The sequence below is a fragment of the Varanus komodoensis genome, unplaced genomic scaffold, assembly GCF_004798865.1.
Source record: "Varanus komodoensis strain SLA01 unplaced genomic scaffold, ASM479886v1 scaffold23, whole genome shotgun sequence".
NCBI lineage: Eukaryota > Metazoa > Chordata > Lepidosauria > Squamata > Varanidae > Varanus > Varanus komodoensis.
This window is the reverse complement of record NW_025335627.1, coordinates 6945663-6969533: the sequence shown is the minus strand read 5'-3', so window position 1 is coordinate 6969533 and position 23871 is coordinate 6945663. Positions and strand designations below refer to the sequence as shown.

The 23871-nt window shown below is 39.9% G+C and overlaps 1 protein-coding gene across 1 annotated transcript in view; it reads right to left on the bottom strand.

The window, feature by feature from the left end:
• Window positions 1-23871, bottom strand: part of DNAH7 (dynein axonemal heavy chain 7) — a 138678-nt gene that overhangs the window by 99115 nt on the left and 15692 nt on the right. Inside the window, exons 10-21 of the mRNA XM_044432146.1 lie at window positions 23457-23732; window positions 20680-20807; window positions 19535-19613; window positions 17802-18026; window positions 16789-16935; window positions 14913-15598; window positions 13128-13314; window positions 8799-8992; window positions 7123-7321; window positions 3633-3773; window positions 2189-2401; window positions 107-216 (exon numbers count right to left, since the gene is read on the bottom strand). Of these exons, the coding sequence (XP_044288081.1) occupies window positions 107-216; window positions 2189-2401; window positions 3633-3773; window positions 7123-7321; window positions 8799-8992; window positions 13128-13314; window positions 14913-15598; window positions 16789-16935; window positions 17802-18026; window positions 19535-19613; window positions 20680-20807; window positions 23457-23732 (2585 nt within the window). The remainder of the gene's footprint in view (window positions 1-106; window positions 217-2188; window positions 2402-3632; window positions 3774-7122; window positions 7322-8798; window positions 8993-13127; window positions 13315-14912; window positions 15599-16788; window positions 16936-17801; window positions 18027-19534; window positions 19614-20679; window positions 20808-23456; window positions 23733-23871) is intronic.

Below are 23871 nucleotides of genomic sequence, written 5' to 3'. Positions count from 1 at the left end.
ATATCTTCTCTATTAGATAAGCTATTTTAATAATACATTCATACACGTTTTGGAATGCTGGGAGTTGCTTCTGCATAGCATTGCACCATTGGAACTTGTGACTTACCTGTAGCATCTATCAGTAAGTGGGGTAATAACCAATCTAGGGGTATTGCCAAGATATTCATATCCATACTGCAAGCCCGCATTGATCATCTTTGTCTGTAGATGCCCTTCCTACATAAAACATGAAATGTGCAGAATATAGAAACTGAAAACGAATGTACTCAAGAAGACTTGTACTAAGACTTGAACAATGCTTCTACAAACAATTATTTTAGTAGATTCTATTGTTATTTTTCAAAGCAAATGTGGGGGGCAGGAGAATTTCACATACTGATGGAGTTTTCCTTCTAGTTTAATTTCAGCAGCTCCAACATGCAACAACTCAAACTGTTTTATCTCACTGGGTAGAAAAGTTGCAATGGCAAAAAAGATTTGCAGTGACATATTGCATGTATAAACAGCATTACTGGATCATGCCTGTGAAAGCGATTCTTTGTTTTATTGATTTATACCCCACCTTTCAAGATTAAACTTTCCAAAGCATCTGACAACATGAAGAAAAATAATAGTAAAGAATAGTTTAAAGGTACATTAAAAGCAGTATTCCCTAAGCTGCTACCCCACAGATGTGTTGGACTTCAACAGCCATGGAGATAATACTGAAAAAGTCCTGTACATCTGATCAGGCCTAAGGACAAACTTTCAGAGCAGGTCTTAGGGCCCTGATAGATTAATATTGCTGTAAGCAGTCCTTCACACAGCACAGTCCTTGGGCACTTAGGCCAGTACTGTGTCAATATGACAGCAATACAAGCAATTTGCATCAAGACCAGAAACTGATAAGCAGGTACTACAATTAGTTTAGGATCAGCATAATAACAAGACCAAAAAAGATGTGACACACATACATACATTCATTCATTCATTCATTCATTCAAAGCTTTTGTATGCCATCCTATTATACAAGATCTCAGGATGGCTTACAATAATGCATTACAATAATACAGTAATTACAATGTAATGCATCTTTGTATTTAACATACAAGTTTTTGTAAAATGCAAATAGTAGCTTATTCAGACTGCATAATTATTGGGATCACAGCAGGTGGGGGTGGGGGGGAGAATGTAACCCTTTTCTCCTCTCCTTTGGTCCCAATCACTCATCTGACGCTCCCATGGCACTAATGGGGCACATCATATCTAGTTTGGTCCTATGCTAAGTGCCTTCCTCCTCCCAGTACTCTGGTGACTGAATTCTGGACCATTCATAATTTTCAGACTGTTTTGAACACACCTACTAAAAAGATTATTATTCTATATTAATATTTCTTAACATGCTGATGTTGGCATTTTCATATCAAACCATATGAAAGACCTGCACATTACTTTCCCTCTGCCACCCACTGTAAACAGCAGCCATGCCATCATGATTTGACTGAACTCTAGACCATGCCAATTTTAAATAAAGAGATCAACTCACGTTTGGGAAAATATTTTGACACCTCCTCTAGGGCAAAGAACATGAAGATGATTTCACAATTTTCTGAACATGTGTTACTAGCAATCTGTTAAATTGCTACTCTAACAGCACAATCCTGTGCATGATACACAAGGTCCCACAGTGTTCAGTAAGGTTTAATCCCTAGTAAATGCATTTAAGATTGCAGCCTAAGACACACTTAATTGTGTCAAATCTTGTACTATTAAATGGGATTAAATACTATTAAATGTACTATTTCAGGACCAACTCAGCTTGGTCCTGAAAAGTTAATGCCATGATTCCACCAAAAGCCAGAATAGGGCCAACTCAGATGAAAAATACATGCGTGACCCTTCCATTTGACCTTTCCAACATCAGAGAAACTAAAATATGACAGAACAAGCTTTATCTGTGTGCCTCCTACAAATTCAGCAAGTGTGAAGGAAACTCAAGTTATGAAAAAGTCATTTTAATTCCAACTATATATGTATGGCTATTAGCCACATTACTTTGCAGTACACTGGATGATGGACAAGATCCCTTTTGATGTCAGCAAACAAAAAAATCATATTAATGTATCTTTCCCCCATGTCAGCAAATGAGCCCAAATCGGAAAGCTGCAAACACAAATTACTTCCGAATCAATTCACAAATATTGCTTACCTCCCAATAGTACCGAAGCTGACTTAGCCATTCAAAGTCACTGTCGTCATTGATATGCTTGCTGACGAGAGAGGCAAGGACATCCCGAGCATGGACGTCCAGGACAACGAGTGCACCCAGAGTCACACGGTTCTGCTTAGACAGCTTTCCTCGCACCAAAGTGACAATGCCATCAATCTGCTCATTGCACTGGGTCAGGTAATCGTCAAGGGCCTATGGGAGTTTGGGGAGGGGGGGAGAAAAACCAGGTACAGATGGCTACAAAGCAAGGATGTAACAGCAACTGAGGATTTCAATTTCCCTGGTATTTGTCGAGAAACATATCTGCCAAACATGGACCCTCCAAGAAATTCCTCACTTGTATTACTGAAAATGTCTTCCTACAGAAAGTGAAAGGCCTGGCCAGGCCTGGTTAGTATTTGGATGGAATACTTGAGTCCTGCATTGAGTCCAACCCAATGGCCTTCTAGGCCACTTCCTACTTTAGGATTCTATTCTATTTTATCTGAGCCCCACAAAAAATCCATGCACATGCATTTCAGATCATGAAAAATAAAATCCTTGTATTCCAAAGAATTTCCAAAAATTTCACACTGTCATTTGCCACCCCCGTAAGTGAGCATAGTATGTTTTTCACCAAGGCCAAAGGCCACATCTTTTGAAGCCACATATTCACCCCTGTAGCATTTGACTTATGTTATTTACATCAGTTTTGCATCAGTTCAAAAATCTGTTCTTAAAGCTGAATATACTAAAAAGTAAACTTTTGATCCCTATTGTTAACCTTGCCCCATTGTAAAAAGGAAACTTTGCTCCCAATTATTGAAACATGAACTGTTGCCTCTGTTTCTAAATTGCCATTAGGAGCTGATACAATTGTAATAGGCTGTATCCACACTATGGTAATTGAACTTAGCTTTCCCTGAAACCAAGAGGCCTTAAATTGTGATTAACTTGTCCTACTGTTTTCAATGGGCCACAAGTTTAATTAATTCACTCTGGTTCCAGTCCAATATTTACATTTTATAAAGAAATGCAGGGTCAGGAAAAAAAGGCTTGAATCATCCAAGCAGATCTAGGATGTCTGTAACAAGAATAAATTCAACCCAAAAACAACCAGCAATTTTGCAGGCTCTGTTTAAAACCTCCACTGAAGCATTTGAAAAACTGAAGCTTATGCTCATGGAAGACAAATATGATAGATTACAAATTCATCCATAGGATGGAAATCACTACACATAAACAAAATACTTATGGTCCCATAATTGCCTTGGGGTCTTTACAGCCTTCCAACTTTGCAATTTCATATATAAAGCTTGGAAAAAAGGCATTATTTCCATACAGATTCAGATACTACTAAGGTTTATACAATATTGGCAACCTTGTTATTAAAGAGGAAGGATTACTGATTACAGTGGCTCACAATTGTTTGATATATGCCTACCTGCTGGCCATTTCTAATAGCAGTTTGCACTTCCAAAGTCCAGAAAGTCTGAGATACACAGAGAACTGTTTGCCCAGGCCATTCCCTCACCCAGTTTATACGTAGAGTTTTTGGATAGGCTTCTATTGCATCACCAATCACCTGGGGATAAGAAACATGCCAGAAACACCAAGTGAGCAGGAAAGCAAGGTCGCAGTTTACAATCGTACTTCACTCTAATGGATGATCAGGACCACAGTATCTGAAGGAGCACCTGTCCCAGTATGAACCTACCCTTATACCACAATTATCACTTAAGGCCCTTATCTGAGGGAGGTTTGGAGTATGGCAACAAGAGGAGGGGACCTTTTCAGTAGTGATCTTTGATTATCAAATGCTTTCCACTGTGAGGCCCAGCTGGTGCCAACATTATTATCCTTTCAGTGCCAATTTAGCTATATTCCTGTTTTCCCAGACATTTGACATCGTATGATAAGGTTTAACAGGCCCTGGGATTTATTGTTGGTTGGTTAAAATTGTTATTTTTTGTCTGCAACTGATTTCATGCAATGTTATTATATTGCATTTTTATGGTTTTAATCTTCAACTGTAAGAACCAACCAAGAACTATGGTTCAAAGAGCTTTGGCTATTAGACAGTACAGAAATGTAATGCATGCATGCATGCATGCATGAATACAATGAGTGCTCTTTTTCTTCACCCAGCTAACCTAACAGGGTTGCTGTCGAGATAAAAATGTGATAAAATACGCTACCTCAAGCTCCTTGGAGGGACCTACAGGAGAAATGTTATTAATACAATAGATTGTTACATCCTATTCACAGCACTTTGCAATGCTGCGCTCGGTGCCCTGGAACAAAGGCACAGTTCAGGAACTTAGAAGGGCCAAAAGTCCCTGTCCAGGGCCAGAGTAGGTGGCAGCACACCCTTCTGCCATGCTAGTACCGTAATGTGTGGCAAACATATTGCACATGCATACAATGGTAGGAGCTGCATGATCCCACCCTTCCCCTGCCCACTGAGTAGCAGACTGAGATTCTGCGGTTCAGCCTTCCATGAATATTGGCATCTACATGGAACACCTACTTTACATGTCATATTATTAGCAAGGTGCAAGGAAATGCTTGTCTGCTCCACCACAAAACCATGTTGTTTGGCTTAGGGAAGTGTCACCACTGGATCAGCATCCTTTAACATATGGCAGCCATCAACACATACACCCGCTCTGAGTACTGAATTTGAGTGGATGCACTTCCCTTGCCTGTGAAAGGAAGAAATCAACTTCCATCTAAGGATGCTCAAATACTTGTCTGTAAGCCTGGCATCGCTTTGATTGCCACAAAAGGAGTAAAAGATTAGCACATTCAATGAAGCTTTTCAGCTGAAGCATCAAGACAGAGTAGAGTATAAAAAAATTCAAGCAGAAAAATTACAACAGAAAAAAAGAAGGAACGAAGGAAGACTGTGATTATTTAAGACCAGGACAGAAATGAAATGAGCTTAAATCAAAAACAGATTAAAAAAGAAAATGGCCAATTTACCATTCTTATCAGACTGTATTCATAGTTTGACAAGCTATCAGTAAAGCTACACACAAAAAGCTGCTGTTCTTTCTGTAGCTCTAATATAAATTTTGTTACAGTTTGTGTTCATCATTATAACAAATTCATGGGGTAATTCCTAGACTGCATAGGATGCTGAATAAATGACGATGAGAAGAAATAATATGGGAAGTGAATAGGCATGAGAATCAAAAGGAGGAAAAGTAATAATGACCTAAGTTCCTGTGTGTGGAAATGCGGACCAAAGGAAGAATAAGTTTAAACAATCCAGTTTAAGGGATACAGTCCAAAGACCTTTCTTCCAATTAGTTATTTCCTGTAAGTTGATTAAAATTCAGCATATAAATGCAAAAGCCAAGTGATAAGAGTTTTCTGGATGCCTGCCCTCATCTTGACTTCTTTCCTCCTCCATGGAACAGACGCCATTCTGATTTAAATGTATCCCCCAAGAACCCTTAGAAAGTTTTTGAACTATTCTTTTTTGTCTAGTTTTCATGACTGTTCTTACATTTTATCTATTTTATACTATTCCATTGTATTGCGTACTCAGGAAATATTCTGCCTGATTCTTTGAGAAGTAAAGTAATTTTTATAAAAATGTTTATTTTACTTGCGTGTTTTTGCTTTAATCATTCTGTCAGTACAATCCTACCAATGCCATAGAACGACATAGAGATATGTACTTCTCCCCTGCGAGATTAGAGATTTTATATTTCCTAGTTGCGTGAGCAAGTTAGTGTTGTCAAAATACTAGAACCATGAACATTTTTCTTAACGGGGAAAACAGAACACCTTTAATAGTAAATTAATCTTACCCATGCTCCTTAATGTGGATATATGGAATTCTATATGACTCAAAGTACACTGATAGCTAAGAGAAGAACACATTAAACCCTACTATAGGGCTTGTTCAGTAATCACCTCATCCACCTCACTTGTGTGTGCGCATATATGTTAATCTGTTCACTGTTATTGGCCAGCAGAAAGATCTGTGATTTTAAAAGCTGTAAAAATGCTCCACAAGCAAAAAAGCTAAAACAATAAATGCATAATGTCTAGATCAGCCTGTAACACTTAGGCTCTCAAAAAGGGAAAAATAAACCTCAAGAGTATCGACACAAGTGCCTGAGAAAGTGAATAAAAGTTTTTAGCTTGAGAATATTTGATCTGCAAGTATCCATTTCTTTTGTATTTGCCCAAAAAGACTTAATTTTGTATTGCAGTGCTATACCTCTTGGAATAACCCATCTTAAAACTGTATGTGCTGGCTGAGCAAATCTTACAACAGGACAGATAGTGATTTGGTAGCCCTAAATCCTGGCAAATAGTTCTCCTTAACATTCATACCCAAACCACGGCTGATTACTTTGTCTCTGCAACCCACAATATGCCATTTTCAGTACTGTGTTCAAGCCACATCTCCCAGTAAGCTAAACTATATGTATGCAATCATTGTACTCTGTTTAAAAAATGCAAGTAGCTACTGCATTGGTAGGAAGATGCTCAGGATCAGAACCACACTGCATGGAGAGGGGGGCGGAGGGAAGGTTGATCAACTCTTGGCAAGCGCTTTTCCCCTGAAGCCATTAGCCCTGGGAAGGAATCTTCCATTGGCACCAATGGTGTGCCCCTCCCAGAGCTAAAGGGGATGGAAAGGTTTTCCCACATATCAGAATTCTTATTCTGCTCAGGGCTCCTGCTGCAGCAATGGGAGCTCCCCTTCCCTTGCAAGGCTGGAAGCATTATTGGGACCATGACAGGGGAAAGAATTAAAACAATTAACTGTGCATATGCAGCACTTCTGCACCCTTAGCATGCCTAGTTTAGCTCTGAGGCTAATTAGGTATACCCAGAGATTAGGTATATGGACATTTACCTTCCTATGTTATTTTATACAAAACATACTCAAACCCATCATAGCTTATTACCTTATGGATGGAATTGACCATAGCTGCTTCCAGTTCAAGAAGCCATTTTTCCACCTGACCTCTAGCTTTCGATGTCGATATTGTGTGTATGAGTTCCACAACTTCTCCTTCACTGCTTTTCATGTGTGTGATATCCAAGACTTCAGTGAACTCAACACTTGCAATTCCTTCAAAACACTTTTTTAAGTGAGGCTTCACTCTATCAAAATAAAAGAGGATTAAGAAACACACTTGGCACTGCCCCGCTTATGATGCCTTCAAAGAACAGGTTGTTTGTGCATTGTAGACATAGCCTCTCAGCAAGTAGAAGTGCTTATTGCAATCCACAGACAACATTTCCCTGTGCAATCACACTTACAGTCACTGCCACCACCACTTCCGGACACATTCAAAGCTGCATCTTTATATCCTCTCCAGAGCATCTCCTGAATTCCCAGCAAGGAGGTAAAACAAAAACAAAAAACTGCTGGAATGTTTCTTTAAATATTCTACAGAGTCAAATTTTGATTACCACTGACCTCATGTTCTGTTGCTGTTGTCTTTCCTTTTGTTTTTCCTTTTCTTGTTGCTACTGTTATTCAGTTCTCATGTACTGAGTAAAAGTAACCAGATGTTCCCCCCCACCCCCAGCAAGCAGCAGGACCAGTGTTTCTCGTTGTTATGATTGTTAAGCATCCATCTGAATAATTTACTGAACTGTTGTTCTGTTCTCATACTGGGGGTCCAACAGCTCCACAAGCATGGCCAAAACTGTACTAGCAAACCTACTTCTTATGGATTACTTGGTCCCACAAGATGTTTGCACGAGTGAGTTCACAAGGCAACCCACAAGAGAAAAGGGCAGAGTTTTTTGAAAGAGCAAGAGAGCTCCAGATGGTGAAGAACAGAGCTGAAAGAGCAACAATAACAGAAGGGATGTGTTGGGACAGAAGAATAGAGAAATTCAGATTGGAGCAATGCCATGGAGGGGATTGTGAAAGTAAGATCAAGAGGAGGAGCTGCCAGGAAGCCAACATAGGGATTTAGGAAGCAAGTCCTCATTTTCAGCATGCTGATGGAGTCAAATTATTTCAGTAGCAGACTGGTGGAAAAGCACAAGAGCAGTAAGGCAAGACAGCAAAAGATCAGAGAGGAGGAGACTGCAATAGTCTAGGAAGGGTGACACATATGGACTAGACAGGAAAGGCTGTATTACTGTAAAGTTGTAAAAGAAGAAGCAACACAATACATTGTGGTAGTTAGAGCGTTGGACTGGGGACCCTGGAGATCTGGGTTCTAGTCCGCAGAAGCTCACTGGTGACTTTGGGTCAGCACAGACTCTCAGTCCAACCGACCTCACAGGGATGTTGATGTGGGATGAAATGGAGCTATGCAAGCCACCTTGGGTCACAAGAGCGAAATGAGGAGGCTGAAACTGCAATGTAATAATAGTAAATGATGATGATGTTGATGATGATGATGATGATGATGATAATGGACTGAATATGGGGAATAAGGTAGAGACAGAGATGAGACAAAGATAAAGCACAGGCTGCCCATGTTCAACAGGGTGGATGGTAACAAAAAGAATATAATAGGGCAAAGGATCAGTCATTCACCCACCTAGCATAACTGGTTCTTAACTGAAAAAAAGTGAATTATGACACTTCAAAGATGTGATTCAAGCAATACTATACCGTGTAGGATCTTTGGTCTCTGAAAGAATCTCAAGGAGTTCATCGTTGGATAAGAAGAAGAATCTGGGGAAGAACAAACGCTTCTTTTCTAAATACTCATTCAGTCCCTTAAGAATTAACTCCAGTAACTCATTGCACTTCTTCAGTTTTTCCAGCATCTTGTCTATCATCACTACTGTAAGCACATGTTTATCCTAAAGAAATAATAATAAATTAATTGTACTAATAATTACACTCACTGAAAAGCCACATGTTGTATTCAGTGTTTTGTTGCTCTCAAGCAGACTCTATTTTGAGTCTTTCCCCAACTCTGCTTTCCCCAAATTCTCATCTTCATGATGAGTGAACTTGAAATCCTCTCTGACAACAAGCATTCTTGGGTTCTACATTTAAAAGCAGTGGTGTTAAACATCTTTCACCCCAAGTGCTAAATTCCATTTCAGAGAAGTTCTGGGAGGCCACATTCCAGTAATGGACAGGCAAAGTGGGCAGAGCAAAAATACACGCCCCCCCCCCCAGCATCTTTTGGTTTAACACTATTACCGCTGGTCATTCATTCATTGCATTTGTATGCCACCCATAGCTTAAGGTTTCTCTGAGTGCCTCACATCATAACTATGCCTCAGGAGAGGCATTTCAATCTTTTAGAATGGGAGAAAAAACATAGGTGATCAGATGAAAACCTATCTACCTGTGCGATAAAGCTCAGTAGATAACATTGCCAAGGCTTCATCTTCCACCCTAGATTACACTACAAATTTCTTACACTGAATGTGTAAGCCCATGTATGTCTCTCCAGAAGCAAGTTCCACTGAGTTCAATTGTTTGCGCTCAAGTATAAATGGATGTATGATGATTATTGCCTAAAACAGCTCTGCATTCCCTAAAGAAAGGGGATGGCACAAATGTATTATATAAACCGTTCAGCTGCACTTTATTGTTTTATCTGCCAAAATTAATACATAACATCCTCTTCATTGCTTCAGTGCTTCAGAGCATGTCATATACATTGCTTCAGTCATCATAGTAACATGGGGGTTAAAAGCCAGTCACACACAAATAGAATGGAATTTGCTGGCAAGGTGAAATAAGCATTGCACACCTCTTAAAACCTACTGTACTTCTCCTAAATTCTCCAGTCTACACATACCAAACAAAACCATGAGGCATGATGAGACACTCTGATCAAAGTCTTTCATTTTCTGTCCCACACTAGCTCCTTCATTGCTTGGGTATACATCCTTAAACTAATCCACCTTAGTTAGAATAGTAAGAGATATCATTAGTAGGACAAATTTCTGGTAAAAATAATCAGACTTTATCAATGTAGAGATGACAGAACTAAAGACACCTGACAATCCATGAAATAGACAGAATGGATTTAACAAGATCTATGCATCCCTAGTTCCTAAGTATCAAAAAGCATTGTACAGCTACTCCATCTTCTTTTCTTTAGTGTTTTTTTCCCTGTAGCAAGGGAAAAGATGGAAGAAAGGGCTACAAGCAGAAGACCACATCTAGACCACCCCCCGCACCCCGCACACACAAATTGCATGAATGAGGCAGGGCAACAGCTCAATATTAAGTTTTGGCTGGAAGCTCTCTCTTTTTCATTCTCTCTCTCCAACTCTCTATCTCTCTCACCCCAGATTACTTTTCTCTGCCTTTCCACCCTCAGGCCAGAGAAACAGTACACATTCCAAATAATGCCACATGAGCACCCTCAGGAGGCTGCTACATTTAGCACAGACTACAGGACATATTCTCACGAATTCTTCGAGATTTGGGATTACTTCCTTTCCCAACCTTTTAGCTGGATAATTTGCACTGATATTCAACAGCTACAACTCTGATGGAACCCAAAGCATAAATGAGACTGCTGTGGATTTCGATTATCAAAGCCCTGATGTTATTCATGGAAGATTTGTGGGCCAATTAGCTTTATAAAGATAGAATTGCAGTGTGGCTCAGGATGCGAGGGAAAAAATCAGCAGCCTATTAAATGCATCACACATTGACGCATTCAAAGCTTCTCTAGAAAACTTCCAATCTTTGCAAGATACTTATTACAACATTTTTAACCAAGTATTTCACTTCTCTTCTCATGTAGAAAATGATTACGCCCTTAAACCATTTGTTTATCAAAATGAGCAATCAAACCAAAGAGCAATTTCATCCTCACTGATCTGAGCTACACAAAGGGAAAAAATTAAATCTAGGGTAAAACACAGGGCAATTAAAGAAATGTTTTTACAATTTTTTGCAGCCATTGTAAAACGTAAGAGCAAGTCAGAAAATCAACGCATAGACTCAGATTTCATTTACATTGATTGGAAATATATTATCTATTTGCTATTTCTAGACATACAGTGCCATCTTCTGGAGAAAGAATTCTGAAAATGCATTCATATAGCGATGTGTTTCTAAAGCTTGTTAACTACTGAATGGCACAGTGGTCTACCATAGTGCTCAGTAGAATTACCAAGCTATTATTACTTACAGCAACCCAATACTATGCAGTTATATTCTGAAATAAATTTACTGGACTTATTACAAATAAGCATACATAGGAATACAGCCTAACAATCCAATTCTATATATGTCCCAGTGAGTTCTCCAGGGCTTCATCTCAAATAAAGGCAAAAGAACAGGAGAGGCCAAGCCAGGACAAGGTAGGGTAGGGTAGGGTAGGGTAGGGTAGGGTAGGGTAGGCATTATAAGAGATGCAGAGCTACAGTAGTCAGAAGGGTAACTCTTTTATGCTAGGACTTAGGCACTTCAATATTTTACACCTCATCAACCTGAACCTAGAACAAACCACGCAGGAGGTTCATTTCCTTTATATAACATTACAATGACGCAATGCAAGGTGAACACCACCTCATATTGGAAACTATACATTCCTACATGCTTCTAGTTTCCCCCCAGAACACACTCCAAAATTCACTGGCTATCGAAGCCCTACTATACAGCCACATCTGCTTAGACTCTTCAGACAGACTCACAACTTTAAAATCTAGAAGAGGCATTTTCACTAAAGGTGTCTATTCATCCAAGTGAAAGAACAGATCAGCAACATGGCTGGCTAATGCTCAGGCAACCAGAAGAGAAAACAATAGAAGGCAAGTTGTCCCCTATAGTTCCCAACTAAGACCAATCAAATGTATCATTAATGATCTGTAGATTTCTGTAATATCTAATTCTGTCTTAAACATGAACAAAATTGCAGCTTAACAACTTGATCCAATACACAACTATTCAGAAGCAAGCACCACCAAATTCACTGTAGTTCTTGAGTAAGTATTCTAGGATTGGACCCTAAATCTTGAATGTAGAGCAGTTATAACTCTAGCATATTTGAAAGAATTCTGTATTTGAAGTGCTGACCACTCCAGTCTAGTTTAAAGATAAAAAATAAGAAGGGAAAGCAAGTTGACTACCAACAGTGGACACAAAATATGCTTTTGAATGACACCATGGAGATGGAAAAGGTACAGAAAAGGGCAATGAAAATGACCAGTGTGTGGAGTGACTCCATGAAGTGGAAAGGTTATGTTTGGACCTATCTGTTAAGAAAAAAGACGAGTAAGGAGTGGTATCGGATAGGTGTATACAGTTATGCACAATATCTTGAAACTGGAGAATTTTTTTCCACTTTCACTGGAACCCATGATTATCCAATGAGGCTCATCAATTCAGAAAAAGTACAATTAAAATATTGTGTTCTCTTCTATAATATAGGATGATGGTCACCAGCTTATATGGCTTTGAAAGGAGATTAGACAAATTCATGGAGGACAACACTATCGATGTCAAGGTGGCTGCATGCTTCCTCCATGATCAGGCACAGTATGCCTCTGAATACGAGAGGCAACAACTGGAACAACAACTCAGCTGGGGACAACAACTGAGAATGGCTTTTGCTTTCCTGTCCTTTGTGGACTGCCCATGGGCACCTAGTTAGCCTCTGGGGGAAACCAGAGGCTGGACTAGTCCTCGATCTGATCCAACAGTGCTCTTGTTATGTTCTTATGATGAAGATACTGAATTTTCTTTCACAATTCATTTACTGTCCTACAAGTACTTGCATTCTAGTCATAGCTTCATATTGATCCAACAATTTTGCACAAACAGTTCAAAATGGAATATTTTTCAATATAGGTGACTTAGTTTTACAGAGTCTTAATTCATGAAGCCCCAATGAATTTCTACTAGGCCTTTATGCAAATAAAATAAATTCCAATAACTTTTTTGTCCCTTGTCAATAATTCTCTCTCTCACACACATACACACACATTATATTTAATTCTTCCAAAGAAAATTAAATACCTGTATGGCATATCTCATGAGATCCTTCCATGTTTTGTCCACAGTGGTGAATCGCCTACCTTCTTCGGGCATCTGAGCCATAATGTCAGGGGAACTGAAAATTGGCTCCAGATACAGCCAGGTAGCCTGGACTTTGAGCCATTCATCCAAGATTTCTTGTACCAACAAAAGCTTTGTTTCCCACTCCCTATAAAATAGAACAAACTGAGCTTAAGGACCTTGCTTGCTACAGCAACCCTTCTCTTCTGAAGTGCTTCCTGTGAGCACATAGTAACTCTTCATATTTTTCCCCAATTAGAGGGCTGAGAGTGAGGAGAAACTCTTGCGCTCTGTGGTAATGCTACCTCAAGTCTGCACCACAGAATGCCATCCTATACAATGTGCTCACCCTGCAACACAATTGCTCATGCTCTAGTGTCCTCTATTTAAGAGTAAGAAATGTCTAGATCATGCAACGATGTTCACATTAGCTTCCAAGAAGTCTCAAATACTATTCCCAAAACTCACAAAACACACACGCACACACACACACACACACACTCACCCACAGAGAGAAAGAGAGAGAGAGAGATGATGCAGCTGTTTAATGTCCGTATTTTACTCAGAATGCCTCGCAGGGGGTAGGGCTACCCAATGTCAAAGGAAGAATGCAAGTATGTCAGTATATCCAACATAACTAGATACCATACAGAGGAGGGGAATTTTGTCCAGATATTGTTGGATGGCTCCCATCATTCCTGACCATTGTCCATGTTGCCTCGACCTGATGGGAGCTACATCCAACAACATCTCAGAGTTTAGATGTCACCCTCTCCTGCTGGAGGGGGAATAAGGGAGGTAGACAGCCTTGCAGGAGCACCACCACAAAGCTTTCTGAGTAGCTTTGATTATTTTTTCTATCTATTTTTACCTCACAGGGTCACATGAGACAAAAATTGTAAGCACACTGTACAACAGAATGAAATATTTTTCAATTATGATGAAGAATCCCTATATGCATAAGCAAAACAATACGTTTTCAGGTGTCTAAAAGAAGAACACTCAGGAGTTTACCAAAAACATGAAAATAATATTCTTATATATAGCAATAGCACAATGGGGGAGAGAGGGGGGATGCAAATTGGTTCATTGGTGTGAGCCCTAGTAAAGTCCATTTCCATATGCTAAAATGGAAGAAAAACCAGAAAGAGCACACACATTCCCAGCCATAGTCTTGAGGAGATCAGCTGTGTTTTTGCAAATGTAAACAGATGTTCAGAGGACAAAGATATGTAAATATCTCTGTCCTAATGTCTCCAGAGTATGATATTAACATGTTTTAAGGATTCATGGAGCCAAATTAGATGTGTAGTGGTAGGACCCAAATTGGGTCATGCTGACAGAATAAAGCAGGGATGGGGGTTAATTAAAGTACAGGATGGACTATGAAAGTGGAACCCTCTCTCACCTACACATTCATGTTTTTCCCAAGAAAAGCTCTTCTCCTCAAATGTTCTCTAGCAGATGAGGTTACTTCCAGTCTCAGAGCTCCATGGAAAGAAAAACAGCTGGAGTGGTGGTTGGGGCAGGGGGAAGTGAGAGATCAGCTCTCCATCTCTTCAGCCCATCCTTAAATTACTCCCCTCACATTTATTTCATATATAATCAGTGTTGCTTTTCCTGCACAGGATTGCCACTATCATATGTAATTTGGCCCATAAGTGTCTATAAATTACCAACATCACAAACTAAACAAGATTGTTTGTGAAGTACATTATTAAAATCTTCCCTTAGGAAATATTTTACCTCATCTTTTTTTCATAAGGCTTGATGAAAGGAGAACCTCTCATGGTCTGAGTTTTGACAATGTGGTCATCCAGTAACATTTGAATGTCATCCACAGCTGATAAAATGTAAGTCCCTGTCTCTCTATAGGAGAGCAGAACAAATTCCATGGAATCCCATTCTGAAATCATTTTCACCATGGCCTTCTCAAGTGAATGCTCTTTGCTGGCAGTTTCACTGATGCTTTCAAATTTTTCCAAATATTGCTCAAGGTGCATGTCAATATATGAAGAGACAGTTGAATCTTCAGATGGTTTCAAAGAGTAACCAACAATTTCAGACATGGCTTCCCAATGCCGGTCTTGCAAACCAGGGTTGCAGATCACTTGAATTAATGGGATGTGTTCCTTGAATTCTTCCACTTTTGTCTTAATCCTTGTTGTTAGAAATAGTGCATTTGGTGAATCATGGAAGGTTTTTTCTAATTTATATAATGCACGCCAGTAGTTTCCTGTATCCTGCTCAACTTGGTCTGGATTTACTTTGGTAAATATTCCATCCATCCAGTTTCTGTACTTGGTATTAAACTCCACTGTCATATCATAAAGTCGAAGGTATGGATTCAGAGTATCTTGGATTTTTTTACGTTGTGGATACTGAGATGCTAGCCATCCATAGGCCTCCTCCTCTGCATTAAACTGATCTATCTAGAGAAGTCACAGAGAATTTTAAAAGTCTTGGGGAGATGGTCTCATATTAAATGAAAACCCCACTACCGGTTTGAACAGATGGAAGATATCCATATGGTTTAAATATCTATATGACACTCTATCCAGATCTTTGTCTCTCAGGATAGTCCTTGGGGGACTGTTTCACCTTATAAACACCCAGTCTTATAAAAAAGACTATCATTATAATGAGACATGCGGTCACTCGCCAGGGCAAATATCAATTCCTTCAACGTGAGTAGCCTGGCAGGTTCATTACTCAAATCAGGGTAACTCAGAACCCAGCCTCCTTTCCTCTTTCTTCATTTTATCTAGACATCTAGATGAAATATATGGAGCCAGCATGGTGGCTGCACTGATGACTGCTTCCCCACCTAATTCCATGCAGGAAACGCATGCAAGCAAGTATCCTCAATAGATTTAAAGTTTTAGTTAAGTAATTGCTGGAGGACTGAACGTAAAAGGCACTCCAGGGATCATTCCAGGGATTTTTGTCTCCTTGTCTGAGAGTGGAAAGGTCAACCCGCAGAGACAGAGACCTAACCACTCCTACACTGTTTAACATAAAAAAGACTTTTCCAGTGGAATTCCCTAAGCATCCAAGGAGAGGCTATGGATTCATAAAATCCAAAGATCTTCAATGAGGGAAGAACTATTCCAGTTCTAGAGCTGGGTGTAATTTATTTCTTCCTCACTGGAATCAACAGGATGCAAACTATTTTTGTGTTTGTTTTTTTAAGGGAAAAAATGCCACTTTTCTCTTCCTTTGACATGCCTGGTATGGCTTTGAATAAAGCCATTCTTCCAGCTTCAGATCCTGCCTCAAGTTGGAGGATACTGGGTTAGGAAACACTTCTGACTGTCAAAAATTAAATTCCTTACTCTCAAAATTAAAATGTAAACAGAAAACCTATATTAGTATATGATGCTGAATCAGATCATCCATTCATCTAGCCAAGGCTTGTTTACTCTTAAATAGGTGTCACTCTCAGCGATTTCCAACAAATATCTATTGCAGGATCTATTGCTATCTTAAAATTTTAAACTGGGGATCCTGTGTACTGAACCTGGAAGCATCCATATACAAAGGACATAGTTTTATCATTGAACTAAGGTCCTTCCCACAGAAGAGGCTACCATTTGTTGTGAAGAAACCTTTTGAACCTTACCTTATCAGCAGCAGCATCTAGCTTTGTGTTCAGTGCCTGGGCTTTTTTCAGATACCGATTAACTTCTTGAACATCCCCATAAGAGTAAAATTCTTCAACTTGTTTGGCATAACTCTCCAGTTCCTCAACGAATCTTTCACAACGCATCTAATTAATTGTTACAGGTACACAGATACACACACTGCAGTATTAGAATGTGATTTCCACCAAGTTACAAGTAATCTGAGTATTATGATTATTAATATGATAATAGACTGTCCAGTGCTTATCACTTTGATGACTTTAGCTCTTGGCCTCCCTCAACACCCCAACATTTGCCAATGTTGTAAGATCATCAGACCCACAGAAGCAACATAGTGGCATCAGCTGACATTGCTGCATCCATGGGAGTTACCTTCTGCTAAGCAGGTACCATGGTGGCAATGCAAGAAAAAGGAGAATGACAGGATAGGAATCTACCCAGCTCTCAACACAAGACTCGAAGGGGTTTTCAGCACCAAGTCAACAGACAAGCATTTAGCACATTCCTAGACATCATTTTCAGAACAGATGCAAGGAGTTTTCATCTGACAGGGAACAAATCCAGACAGGTCTTTCCTGTCAGGCAAGAAACAGAGAATTGTGCAACAGAAACAGCAGCTCCAGGCACAGTGAGTCACAAGAACATTAGCTCAGCATTTAGTATCAGAATGACAATCTTTGCCATCTTAGTTATTTCGAGGCAGCCAATGTCATATACTTACTTAATTAATAAACTTTATATCAGGGAGTTAGCAATGTGTGGTCTTCCAGTTTGGCCTACAACTCCCATCATTCTTCAACTATGCTAGCTTGGGCCAATGGAAAATGTAGGCCAAAACTTACGGAGGGCCACAAATTCTCCAGGCCTGCCCCACTTGTTTTGTGCATGGTCACAAACATCAACTTCCTTTAAAAAGAGTGCTATCATATATAACAAACATCTGTATTAGCTCAGTAACCCAAGCACCATCCAAAATGAAAAGAACACTAACTTTAAGTCCTTCTTGAAATTGTTCTGTTTTTTCTCTAATGATCTTTCTGTGTTCTTCAAAAATATCCCCCATTCGTCCATACCACTGAAAGACACTATTGTTCAAACGGATGTCTACTGGTGAAAAGTTGGCACACTCTATCAAGAAGGCAAGGGAATTTTTGGCATCAATTAACTTCTGCTCCATCTCAATCATGTCAACAGTTTCCACCTTCTCTATATAAGCCTAGTTGGGAAGAACATTAAACAACACACATTTTTGGTAAGAATACAAAGAGCACTTTTAAACCAATAAAACAATTAATTGCCTATTCACAATTAGTTGCTTCCTATAATAATAAAAGAAGATATGTTTTTGCCCATTCATTAGGGCCATAATGCCAAGACCATGTCACCTGAAACTTGGCATGCATATTAAAAGAACCCAAAAGCATGCACCACTTGAGTACAGAGTGCTGGACTAGATGGACCCTTCATCTGCTCCAGCATGGCTTTTCTATGTTCAGTACGTTCTTAAGCCTTCAGTAAGATCTTCAGCTGCTTCTCTAGTCAGCATACTGTTCTGCAGCAGATAAAGTTTGAAGCTAGGGAACAGGTTGAGGATAGAGTTATACACATTCCCCCTTCACCCCACTATGGGGCAGCCTGCTCAGGAGAATCAAAGGAAAACTTAGGGGACACTAAGGCTACACCATAGCAGGCACTATGCCCAGGGGTTCCAGTGGGTGTCCTTTACTCAGACAAGGTAAGCACACTGTGTCCAGCTCAGGCTGCTGTGTAAATTTGCTTCTTGTGCTTGCTTGCTTGCTTGTTATATCAGTTATTTCAACTTGCCTGAACGGGGTCCATTCACTAGGCTGTTTTTAAAATAGAAGGGTCAACTACATTTCAAGACTCCAGATTCTTCTGCTTCCCCCTTTACTATATTATCAAATTGATAGACAAGGCTAGCAAAAGACAGTAACTCAGATCCTAAGTTCTGGAAGAAACTCTTGGAAAAGGCATTTCCCCTCTGTGTCCCCAACAAAAAGCCCTTCCTGAATCTGGGTATCCTTGTGCACTGCAGGGAAGAGCAGAAGGGGTCTGCTAGTGTGTGTTAGCTATCAAAGGATGCTGCACTACCTACAAAAGAACTAGCAATCAACAAACTGGGAAGTGCTTATACTGTGTTACAGCATGTTATGGAATTAATAAGTGTTCTCAACACTGGCTTTTCACCAGGGGATCAGATGTCACTTTCCACTGCAGCCTCCTATATAGATCCCCAAATCTGCTCTAATGGGTTGCAGGACACTCTGGAGGAGATATGACAGCAGAATGGGGTGGGATGGCTTCAAGGGGAGGAGGAAAGCAAGAGGAAGTGCCTTTATGCAAATGGCAACCCTTTTGCTTCCAATATAACCCAACATATATATGCCAAATACAATCCAAAATTGTTCCCTGCACCCCTCATTCAATAAAATATTCTTCTATTGCATACTTTCAGCACTGGTTCATTTTCAAAACTCCGTAAGTTCGCTATTGAACTTGAAAAATCCTCTGTGTGCTATCTGTGCAAAACTATGTTTTAACACAAAGACAAAACTATCTCAGCTCATTTCGGCTAATGCCTAGGAGGACAACTTGCAATTAGTAGGTCACTTATTCTTGGAAGTGCTTTTGAATGGTCCACAAGGTTCCTTAGAATTCAGAGAAACTTTACTTTCTATTTTCTACTTTAAAAGGACTGTGTACCTTAAATTCCATTAGCTCATGTGTATTTGCTGGTGTGGAAAGGGCTTTCTCCGCTATCTTTTCAAACTCATCACACAGCCTGAAATTGAAAATACAAGTATATACATATCCATATCATGTACATTTGCACAGAAAGAGGGACAGGGAGAGAAAGCCAAAGGGAGAGAGAGAAGCTAAATTAATCCTACTTACCAGCCAGCATCACAGCACCTTGAGCTCCCCAAGGCCTGCTGTGACTGGAAAGAAGAGAAGAACCAGCCTATGCACTTCTCATTCCTACACTTTTCACAGAAGAAATGGTGGTGATTGCCTTGTGAAGCGTCATAAAGGATAAGGATAGTGCACCAAAGCACTGGGGCGGCGGGGTGGAGGGGATAAAGCCATGTAACAGGACTGGAATCTGACACCCAGGCCCAGCAGCCACTCTGTCACAAAGCAATGTAACAGAAAGATGGACAGCCAAACATTCTGGCTTTCCCTCAGTTCCAATAATTTTAATTGAGCTGCTTCAGTCCACTTAATGGCATTAGATGTTCAGCCAACAAGTGAAAGCAGAACATCTTGGAAGGAAAATGCCCTGATCCAGCCGTCCTTGAAAGAGATCAAGAGGGTGACTACCCGGAGGAGGGCCTTCTCTGCGGTGGTGCCCCAATTGTGGAATACACTCCTCAGAGAGGTCTGCCTGGCGCCAACGCTTCTTTCCTTTCAGCGTCAGGCAAAAACATTTTTATTCTCCAGTATGTTAACTGTTAACTTGTTTTAGTGGGTTTACAGTTTAACACTGGATGCTGGGCAACTGTTATTTTTATTTCTCTTTTTAGAATTAATTCATTGTAAACCATCCCGAGACGACCAAGTATGGGATGGTTTACAATGGATGGTTTAAGTATAGGGAAGTTTTAAATAAATAAATAAACCTTTTGAGTATGCAGCCCATGCAGCTGTAGATGCTTATCTAGATATCCATCTCTATCCACACTGTGGTCTCATCCAGACCACACTGAAGTGACTGCATACATCTTTTAAAGTGATTGAGGATCCACATCCTGACCTGCAGCCATCAGTGGTTATGAACAATTAGTTTCTCATTACTAGAGCTAGATCAGGGCCACAGTTATCTGAACCTTTTAAAATATGAAATGTACCTTGTATTTAGATCCTGATGATCTTTGAACATCTTGGCAATAATTTTGGAACAAATAGCATCAGCTCGCTTTGCTAGTGATCGGATCAGTTCATCACAGTGTAGCTCAAACATGCCTAGACGAATACACTGGGGCACAAGCATTGATGAGAAGTTTTCTAACATAAACCAATAATTAATTATACAAAAAAAACCAAAAAACAACCCAATACAGAAGGCCATAGTCATACCTTTAAAACAACCTTGGAGGTCATATTGTTTTCTGTTACTATTGAAAAAGATCCTAGCAACTATAAGAAGATCCTCTTATGATTATTCATCACTTTTGCGAGAAACTATTTTATTCTAACAAACAGTATTCTGCTCTCATTTACATATGGATAACTTCAAAACAATCCTATTTACTTCCATCTAGATTTCCAATATACAACATTGAGAAAACAAGCAAAGAAAGAACATTTTAGAATGAATTAAATGTGCATCTAAAATGTGAATATTCCTTCCTCAAGGCTATTCTTTGGATTCTATTTGCAAATGTTAATACTGTAGTGCTATTTCAGAAAATATTTGAAAAAATCAACTAGAAGTTATATTTCAATGCAGAAGCTTATGTGTGGATGCAAATATAACTACATAAAACAATTTTACAACAAAGGAAAGGTAGTCTGGAGGGTGGAGGCAGTCCCTGATGACAAGCCTATGGCTCCATACCACATAAAATTATACAAAAGGAAGTGAACAATGGAATTCACTTTCACAATATATGGGGCTGGTCAGCAACAGCTTTAAAATAGAATGAACAAATTCATGGAAGAATGCCTCCCAATCATAATGGCTACATATTACTTCCAGGATTAGAAACAGCATGCCTCTGCATACCATTCACTGGGAAACAAGAAGAAGAAATGGCTACTGGGGCTTCCCATGGCACTTGGTTTAACACTGTGCTGAAATGTACATTTCTGCTGATTTTTTCCCCATTTGTGGGAATCCCCACAAAATGCTCAGGACGGGCAAGTAGAAGATGGGTTGGCCGGGCTCTACTTCCTTCATAAAGTTATAAAGTGGTCAAGACTTCCTCCCACCTTGCTTAATTTTTAAAAATCTGAATGCATAAGGCAAGGTCATATCTTATGATGGGTGGGCCAGAATGCTTACTATATTGTGATGTTGCATGGTCTCCAGGACCATTCTTTAAAACAATGAAAATATGGATTATGCTTGCTGTCAGCCTGCATGATCCATGCTTTCAAAGTACCTCATTGTCCAAGTAGGAGAGCACCCTGAAAGTGCAGATTGCACTAACTTCTAGTCAAAGCAGTGCATGCTTTCAAAGTGTTTTCCCTGTTGCTTTAAGAATGCCCATGTGCACTGAATCATTTCTGTATTATGAATGTCGGGAAAATTATGAAGATTTCAAATGCTTGGGGTTTGTTAATTGCTTAGGATCACTTGAACTTCCATGCCTATATATTTTATTTTGTGTTTGTGACTTTTTAAAGCACAAGTTTGCATATTTGTAACTTTAAAAATACAAGACAAAAGGAAGTTGCTGTGATGTACTATTGTTCCCAAGCACATTCTTTCTCAGCCAAGGAAATGCAGTCTTGCCTCATGCAGCTGCAAGCGGGTGCAGCTTCTTCTGAAATTTAAGACAGCAAAGGGAGATGCTGGAAGGGAAGGGGCACTGGCTCATCTCACTAAATTAAGCAAGAAAAGAGTAGTCAAACCCAACTCCTCCCCTGAAAATTTCCTCTGCCCACCCTTGAAGCAATGACACCTCCCCCACCCTCTTTTTTGCAGAAGCAGGGTACAAGCTGAAGAACAATACTGGGATAGAAATTTCAGCACATTGTTCAATATTGCCGTAGAGTGATCTTTAGCCTGATCCAGCAGGGTCCCTCTTATGTTTTTATGGTCTCCTGATTGATGTGAAGCACACCAATTCTACTCTTCCTTGTCCCTTATCAAAGAAATTTTGGCTGATCTTTGTGGTTAGCTTAGTCAAAAAGAAGTGGCAAACTGTGCTTGAACCAGCAGTTCATTTTTAGGCTGGAGCCCTGCCAGACAACACCTCTGATGTTCCAGTATAGGGGTGCAGAATCTTAGGCCAGGGGGTCAAATCTAGCCTTCCTGGAGCCAAATCCAGCCCTCAAATAGCTACATACCCTTTCACTGACCCTTTCTTTGTTGCTTTCCTTCTTTAAATGGGTTTTTTTTTTCATTCTAAAAGGCTGAAATCCCTCTCCAAAGCCTTAGCTGCTGTCAGTATTGTGGCTCCATCACCTTTCACTTTGTCTCCACCACTCTTCCCTTCAGCAACCCTAATGCAGCCCCTGCAAATGGTATCTGGTCCTTGGGTTCAGCACCCCAGCTCCAGCAGAACATCGCAGGGGCAGTCTGCTCCCCTTTAAAGCAGAACTTTAAACATGGAATGAGAGTGAGTGATCAATAACTTCACATGCAATCGCGTATAAAGAGCATGACCTGAGCCCAGGGTATATCCTGTTAAACATGTAGGTGTGAACATGGTGGGCATGTCATGAGCGGAGCAGCTGGAGCCGGGGGTCAGACTAGATGGCCCAGGAGACCCCTTCTGACTCACTCTGTTTCTACGTTTCTACATTCTTAATCATTACCAATTAACTATGAAGTCCAATGGGCACAGTAGCAAAAGCAGTAGCTAATGCTAATGGGTATAACCCTGTTGCTGCTCCCATGTTTTGTACACATATTGGATGGCATTAAATGAAATTGCATTTCCTATGTACACATTACCTTTCTGGAGCAATACTGAATTTCATCCCGGATGTTTTGATACTTGGCAATTTGTCCTGTTATTTCTTCAAAGGTGTGCTCCTCTGATAGGAATTGATCAGTGTCCTGATCTGCTTGTTTCGTGATCAACTCGTGGTACTTATCATAGAGTTTGAGGTGCTTGATTGGTGCAATGCTCTCTTTGGCAATCTCATCTTTAACCTTTTGCTTATGTGCCTCCAAAATTTCATTGAGGATTATGGGTCTCAAGTTCAGGGATCTGGTCTTGTTCTCTGGCTTTGAAAACAATATATTGATTCTTTTACTTTGTGTTTTTTGAGTTTTTCAAATCATTAGCCAAAATCTGCTAGTGGAGGAGCTACAGCTATTGTGAGCCATTTGTAACCCTCCAGAGGTTTTGGCCTACAACTCCCAT